The sequence below is a fragment of the Helianthus annuus genome, chromosome 12 (genome assembly GCF_002127325.2).
Source record: "Helianthus annuus cultivar XRQ/B chromosome 12, HanXRQr2.0-SUNRISE, whole genome shotgun sequence".
In the NCBI taxonomy this organism is placed as follows: Eukaryota; Viridiplantae; Streptophyta; class Magnoliopsida; order Asterales; family Asteraceae; genus Helianthus; species Helianthus annuus.
Window position 1 is genome coordinate 12247904 of NC_035444.2, and position 7989 is coordinate 12255892.

Sequence of the window (7989 nt, forward strand, 5' to 3'; positions counted from 1 at the left end):
GATTCGTGTCATATCAAGAGGTAATTACTTAACATCACAAGTGTGACATTCACACATGTTCAACTCGTATTTTTAACTCGCTAGTAACATATTTTAAGTTCTTCGTTTGACTCAACGCTTTGTGTAGATTCTCTTTATTTGGCTCACAACATTGTCATCACTAGAATTCAAGACAACGTTGTTGAGCTAGTGATAATTGTCGTCATCAATACCATTGCTAACTCCACATACAATACATCAACCTAGACTAAACCGACTGATGAAACAATGGTTAACCAGGTAGGGTTAACTCACTGGTCTCGTCAAGAAGGGTTAATCCCTTCCTCTCGAGGATCGCTGGCTGGATCACCGGTGGGTTGATCTCCTGCACAAGGAAACAAACCGTGACTCGTAACAAGGAGGATGGGGTGGGGGTGCTCCTTGTTACCACTCTCCGGCGTGAGAATCAGTAGTTTGCTTGGGAAGCAAAGTAAGATAGTAGTAGTAGTGAGAGAGTTGTCAAGAGATACCTCAAACCTGGTTTGGGGTTGGTATTTATAGCCGAGGAGTGAAGGAGGAGGATGATGGACGGACTGACGACGTGCTGCACCTTTGCAGGTGTGTCAGGCTTGTCGGTTGTGGATGTTACGCCACGTCAGTCTGTTGCTTACGTAGCCCTGACAGGTGACTGCCATTGGTGCCACTTGCACTGTGGTGTCAGTCCCACTTGTTGAGCGTATAGGATGCGGTGCGAGCCGCATCGCTGCCTGCGGTGACTGTTGCTGTTATCCAGCTTCCTTGTATTGATAGAAGTGTTCACTGGACGCGGTGCGAGGCCGCATCGCTGTGAATACTTCCGTTTTCATACACCAGATGTGATGCTATGTCGCATCACTCTACCGTTCTCATGTTCCAGGTAAGTCCTCCTCCATCACTAGACAGATTGGATTCAACCCTTGTGTCGATGCGTTCTCGCATGGGCACAAGTAGGTTGTTGACTAGTGGGGGTTTTGATAAGGGTAATGGTCACTCGCGGTCGATGCTGACGCGAGATCTGGGACCATACCCCTTCACCGATCTAGACTAAACCGGAGTTGAGCCATTGACAAATGGTAGTGAGTCTAGAAGAACAGTCATGTAGTTGATACTGCCTCTCTAATAACCTAGATGGAATGGGTGTGTTCTTTTTAATTATCTGACCACCTATTAAAACTCTGTACTTGTTAATAAAATGATTATCGTGAGGAAATTGTAAGTTTCAAGTAGGGATGACAATGGACCAAGTATGTGATGGGTTTTGGTAATCCCGATCACACACTTGATTATAATTCATGTTGTTTGCATAGCCTCATACTCATCAAGTGTCCGTTACACAATAGCCATTGGGTTCGTGTGCATCAGCCATACCCATTCATGGTCTTATGTGATTAAAAATTATCCGTTATGAAGCCCATTACCCTAAACTTGCTCTTAAAATCACCTTAAGAACCAATTTGAAATATAAAATATTCAATTAAAGCGCAATTTCCTCGACTTAAAGCGCAACTGTCTCGCCTCGCCTGAAAAATGGGCCTAGGCGCAAGAGGTGATGACTTTTAACAACTATTCTATTTATTATGGTGTCTGTATGTGTATGTGTATGCGTATGTGCATGTGTATGTGAATGGTATGTGTATGAGTGTATGTATGCATGTATTTGATTTTGATGCGGGTAATCGCATACTCGCCCTGATTGTTTCGAAATTAAGTTTTCTAAATGGGTTTCTATTCTTTGGTCTTCAACCATTATATTATCTTCACTAAACTTATTGCACTAACCTGATAGATCCAATCCTATGTCACAATGTCTTACTAACAAAGTAATTATCATCTCTTCTCATATCACTAATCATGGTGGGGGTATCCAATAACATCTCATGTAAAATGCTAATGCTAGAACACAAAAATAGAAGTTCAACGAATAAAAATCAACATTATTAATTTTGTATGATATTTTTGATGAATAAAGATAGTAAAAGTTGCATTAAGTTATTATCTTATCCTGGAATGACTCGAAAGCAACTATTACATTTTATTTTCAAACACTTACACAACTTTTTAAAATTATTGGACAACATATCATATTCATTGAAAATGATGTATTTTTATCTACATTTTTTTTAAAACCATGACGTGAACATAAATAGCTAACTGACAACCATTAGATCACTTAATAGTTTCATCAAGCCAAAGATATAAGTAAGATCTCACAAGATTTTATCAATGTCTCTTATAATCTAACAAAGATTCCTAAGTGAGGATTTATATGTACATACATGATAATCAACATAAAAGTTAAACCTACAAGTTTACTTAATAATTAGATGCTAAGGGGCTGTTTGGTAACTTCTGAATAGTTAAGTGCTGAACCAGTAAGAGGTCTGAATGGTTAAGTGCTGAACCAGTAAGATGTCTGAACCATTAAGAGCCCGTATAATGCTTAATCGTTCAGAGGCAAATGTCTGACCAATTCAGATTATAGGCCTTAACTAGGGGTGCAAACGAGCCGAGCTACTCGCGAGCTACTTGAGCTCGGCTCGAAAAAAATGCTCGAACGAGCCGAGCTTAAACGAGCTCGAGCCCGAGCCTAAAAACAAGCTCGTTTAGTAAACGAGCCCGAGCTTCGCTTATCAAGCTCGAGCCGGCTCGCGAGCCTAATCGAGCTTTCTGTTTATATATTGTTTTATTAATATATTAAACATATATTTATATAATAATAGTTACCATTTATATAAATATAAAAAAATAAGTAAATTACATGTATAAACGAGTCGAGCCCGAGCCGAGCTCGAGCTTGAAAAATTACCTTCGAGCCGAGCTCGAGCTTCAGAAATAAAGCTCGAATCGAGCCGAGCTCGAGCTTTCATGTGTTAAACGAGCTCGAGCTCGAGCCTAGTCGAGCTCGGGCTCGGCTCGGCTCGTTTGCACCCCTAGCCTTAACCATTCAGACTCTGTATAAAGGGCGGACCCAAGTTTTGGCTTGGGTGGGCCGGTGCCCCCGTTAAAAAAAAAATTTAGCGTATTTTCAAGGTAAAAATCTCAACTACACCCCTTGAAAATTTGGTTGAACCCTTCGCTCGCACCCCTAGAAAATAATTATTGGGTCCGTCACTGCTCTGTATAATGCTTAACCATTCAGAGGCAATTGTCTAAACCATTGTATTTTCAAGGTAAAAATTCCAACTGCACCCCTTGAAAATTTGGTTGAACCCTTCGCTCGCACCCCTAGAAAATAATTCATGGGTCCGCCACTGCTCTGTATAATGCTTAACAATTTAGAGGCAAATGTCTAAACCATTCCGACATTTGCTCGTGAAACAAACGGTCTAAACCATTAAGTGCTAAACCAGTAAGAGGTCTGAACCACTAAGAGCCCCATTAAGAGGTAAAGAAACAGCCCCTAAAGTTAAAAAGACTATACAACGCTCTACATTAAACAATCATCCTTTTAAAATCAAGAGTCTTACCTTAAACTATAGTCCCACATAATATAATCATGTTGTATTCACGTAGTTATTATCACAACATGAAAGACCATTGACAAAAGACAACACATTCATTTACTCTAAACGAGTTATCATAATCGCTAACGTTTGGGGCAAACTAAGAGAGTTCATCCATATCACAACCAGGTTATAGTTACATACTAGGAACAAACTATACCCACACCCCTTAAAATCTAATTCCCCACATTTTTTAAAGAGAAAATTACCATTTTAGCCAAGAAAATAGTCAACTTACCATTTCAGCCAAGTCATGAGTCTTTGGAAAGACCATCTCTATTCCCAATGCGGCTGATGCCTCTTTTTCTTGCTTTTTTCTGTCAGCCAATCATCTATCGACACGTGTAACAGTAATGATTACTTCCAGAGTGACTCAGCCAGACTCATCCAAAGCCTCTAACTAGAGGCAAGCCGGATGGCTTGCGTCTGGCTCAAGAGGTAACACATTATTTTATGCGTCCGTCCCAGACCCGTCGGATGAGTTTGTAACGCAACAAAAAGTCAGGTCCGAGACGCATCACTTGAGTCGGCCGACGCAAGGCAGGCGTTTGGGTCAGAGCAATCACATCAGTCACATCACAGTCGCTGTCAAAAATGTTGTGGAGGATCTTGAGTGATTTGCGACGCTTGCCATGCGTCGCAAACGCATCAGCTTAACTACTTGCGACGGACTCATACCTCCTCACATCCTGTCGCTGTCATACAATCATTAAGTATTTGCGACGCTTACTGTGTCGCTAACGCATATCACATCAGTTTATTAAATACAGGTTTTATTAAATACCGGTTCATTAAATACCGGTTTATCTTAAAGTTTTACTCATCTTAAAGTTTTACTACTGAGTGAATTTTACTCTACTTTGAACTGTTACTTTCGTGTATTATGGCGGTTAGATTTGTGGTTTACACCGGTGGCAAGTGGGAATTCGTTGACGGTAGGCGTGAGTACGTAATGCAAGCTGATTCTCTTATACGTGGGTTTGAAACTAATTTTGCCAAAATTTCGTATGATAACTTTTTTAAAAATGTGTGCGACTTTTGTGGTTTTCGAAATATCACACGGTTATCCTACAAGATGTCTGATTATTCTGAACCTATAGATATTATAGATGATTCAGATCTTTTATTTTTTTTCAAACTGTGGGAAAATAATCCTACAGAACTTTTTAAACTATACGTGGTGCAAGAAGTTGGTGTGGGTTCTTCTTCTTGTTCTCCTACGTTTGAATATAAATGCCCCGATTTAAATGATTGTGTTTTTTCAAAGGATGATTTTAAGGCCAACGATAAACTAGAATTTATTGATAATAAAGATAAATGTCGATTTTATGAAGGCTACACCTTTCGTAACAAGCAGGAAATGAAAATCGAACTAGGAAAGATGTGCTTATCCGAATCTTTTTCTTATAAAGTAGACAGGTCATCAAAGACTCGTTATGAAGTATCATGTGTTGTTGAAAATTGTGAGTGGAGTTTCAAATCCGCTAGTCGGCAATCTTGTGATGTTTTCTACGTTAAATCTTTTAACAACAAACATACGTGTTCTAAGACGCAGACACATCCACACATGCGTCAGGCTAACCCAATGGTTGTGGGTAGCATGTTAAAAGAACAATTTCAAAATTCTGGTCGAATTTACCGTTGCCCAGAAATAGTCAAAGATCTTAGAATTAAAGAAGGAGTCAATATAACTTATATGCAAGCGTGGCGAGGAAAAAACAATGCATTACAACTTTTGCATGGAAATTCAGCAAGTTCTTTTGCTGAACTTCCAATTTACTGCTACAATTTGGAGAAGGCTAATCCAGGAACAGTGACGCACATATTGACTGATTCGGAGGATCGTTTTGAAATGGTATTTGTCGCCCTAGGTGCCGCGGTAAGTGACGCCTTAAATTTTCTAGTAATAACCGAACTAAAATGTTAATTTATTCTATGTTACAAAACTGTTAACGTTAATAAAATGTTAATTTTCATCTATCTAACAATTTGTTAATGTTAATATTTATTCATGTTTATTTTCATCTATCTAAAAAAACGTTAATTTTTATCTATCTAACAAATTGTTAATGTTAATGTTAGATTCGTGCCTTTGTAAGAACCTTAAGACCGGTCATTATCATAGACGCGGCCCATTTGAAAGGCGAGTTTAAAGGAACATTGTTTTTGGCTGTGGGCATGGACGGAAACAATCAGATTTTGCCTGTTGGTTACGGGATTGGTAAATCTGAAGACGGTAATTCGTGGACTTGGTTCCTTTCAAAACTTAAAGATTGTATTGGCGATCATCCAGAGTTGGCAATCATTTCTGACCGAGCACCTTCTATACAATTAGCCGTAAGGGCCGTGTTTCCACAAGCGTTTCACGGGTTGTGTTGTCGTCATTTAATGGTTAACCTTAAATTACCCAAAAAAAAAAAAAGGAAAACGAGTCTCTATGGTGGCAGACTTGCAAATCTTACCGGCTTTCCGATTTTGAGGAATCTTTCAACGCGTTATGTGCCGCAGTTCCGAGACTAAGGAACACTCTTACGACAATTGGGTTTGAGAAGTGGTCAAGAGCACATTGTCCTGTTAAAAGATACCATTATATGACTTCTAATAGTGCCGAGTCGATGAACGCTCTATCAAAACATTCCCGAAAATTGCCGGTGACGCAACTTATTGAATTTTTCCGGCAATCTGTTCAAAAATGGTTTTATGATCGTCGCAACCAGGGAATCCATGGTGAACACTTACTAACAGAGTGGGCTGTAAATAAGATCCAACACAAAATTGAAAACTCTAGGACTTGGACGGTCACCGGCGTTCGTGTTAACAGTTTTGAAGTTGAAGATGGTAAAAAAAGAGGGTTCGTTGATTTAGCTAACGGCACATGCACTTGTCGGGTATGGCAATTATCTGGTTTGCCATGTGGTCACGTTATTGCTGTATCAAGATTTTTAGGTGAAAGCGACTGTGGTCATTATTCTATGTCATGTTACAGTAACGAAGTTTATAAAGCAACGTATGCAGAAGAGATAAATCCTCTCCCGCATAAATCTGAGTGGGAAAAACCGGACGGTTTATTAAATCTGCAACCACCGAATATTACCAAACGTCAATCCGGTCGGCCAAAGGAAAACAAGCGAATCCTGTCACGAGGGGAGGAACCCACTCCCATATTCTGTGGCCGGTGCCGAAGTCACGGCCATCACCGGGAAAGTTGTAGACACCCCACATATTCCCAGAGTACCTCCCGGGGCATCTCAACGGCGCATGTACGAAGCGTAGAAGTCGAACCAGAGGATTTCAGGGATTACGTATCGCAACATACAATCCCCACGTACAATTTAGGAGAGGATTAAAACCCCGTAAATGTTATAGCCTATCAGGTTATTAGTTTTAGGGAGTTTTATGTGAAACCGTCTTTATGTGAAATGCACTATTACTGTTATCGTTTTATATTTTTATGTGAAATGCGTTTTATATTTTTATGTGAAATGCGTTTTATATTTTTATGTGAAATGCGTTTTATATTTTTATGTCCATATTATTAACAAAAACAAATTAAACATTTAAAGGATGCATTTAGTTTCTAAAACTAAATTAAACAGTTAAAGTATATTTTTAAAGGATGCATATTTTATCAATTCTATTACTGTTAAAAAAAAAGGCATAACAATCTAATTTTAAAGATACTAAATTACAAGGACTAACAGTTAAAAGATACTAGTTCCATCCGATCAGAGATTAACCAAGCATGGTAGTAAAAAAAAAGGCCTAACAATCTACTTCCAATGAGCATCATCACAAGACCATTCTGAGTCGGAAGAATGCTCCCCCGGGTAGAAATCATGGCACACATCATCACAAGACCAATCTGGTTGATGGAGGTCATTCCAAAAAGATTCCAACACCTCTGGGTCGTAGTCCAACTCTGGATCTGGAAGAGACGCCTCAAACTCTTGTTTCAACACTTCAATCACCGCGTCATGGTCATCAAACCAATCCTGCACCAGATACCGCACTATGTCTAACTCATTGTCTGCCACTTCCTCAACAAATTGGTTTTTCTACACATCGGACATCATGAAAGATTAATATAAACTAGAGATAGCTTCTTCAAAGTAAAATTTAATTTAAAATTAAAATTCATTATCAAATTTTATTTAAAAATACATATAAACTACAACAATCATCAACCAACTAAACAATAAACACATCTTTAAAAACATTGCCTCCTTAGCTTTCTTAATCGCGAAATCATCCTTGCTTTCCATGCTTCTTAGAAGTACCGGTATTACCTTGTCACAACCGTTGCACGAGGACGAAGGTGCAGATGAAGAGGAAGGTGTATCGGCCCACCTAATAAAACCACATTCTTGCTTCTGTTAAAAAAAAAGAGCCATTATGAAATACCCATAAAATCCGGCATAAGAACATATAAAATCCGGCATAAGAGCCATTACAAAAGTAACTTACACAG

At 39.0% G+C, this 7989-nt stretch overlaps 1 protein-coding gene across 1 annotated transcript; it reads left to right on the forward strand.

Annotated features, from left to right (window-relative positions):
* The first annotated feature begins 4404 nt into the window (after positions 1-4404).
* LOC110892447 lies at positions 4405-6868 on the forward strand. Its single transcript, XM_022139607.1, has 3 exons — positions 4405-5400; positions 5604-5858; positions 5945-6868. The coding sequence occupies exons 1-3, from the start codon at positions 4405-4407 to the stop codon at positions 6866-6868; spliced, it is 2175 nt and encodes a 724-aa protein (XP_021995299.1).
* The last annotated feature ends 1121 nt before the right edge of the window (positions 6869-7989 follow it).

Coding starts and splice junctions, on each gene's coding strand:
- LOC110892447 (XM_022139607.1), top strand. CDS start 4,405: ATGGCGGTTAGATTTGTGGTTTACACCGGTGGCAAGTGGGAATTCGTT. Junction 5,401..5,603: donor TTGTCGCCCTAGGTGCCGCG/GTAAGTGACGCC, acceptor TGTTAATGTTAG/ATTCGTGCCTTTGTAAGAAC. Junction 5,859..5,944: donor CACCTTCTATACAATTAGCC/GTAAGGGCCGTG, acceptor AAAAAAAAAAAG/GAAAACGAGTCTCTATGGTG.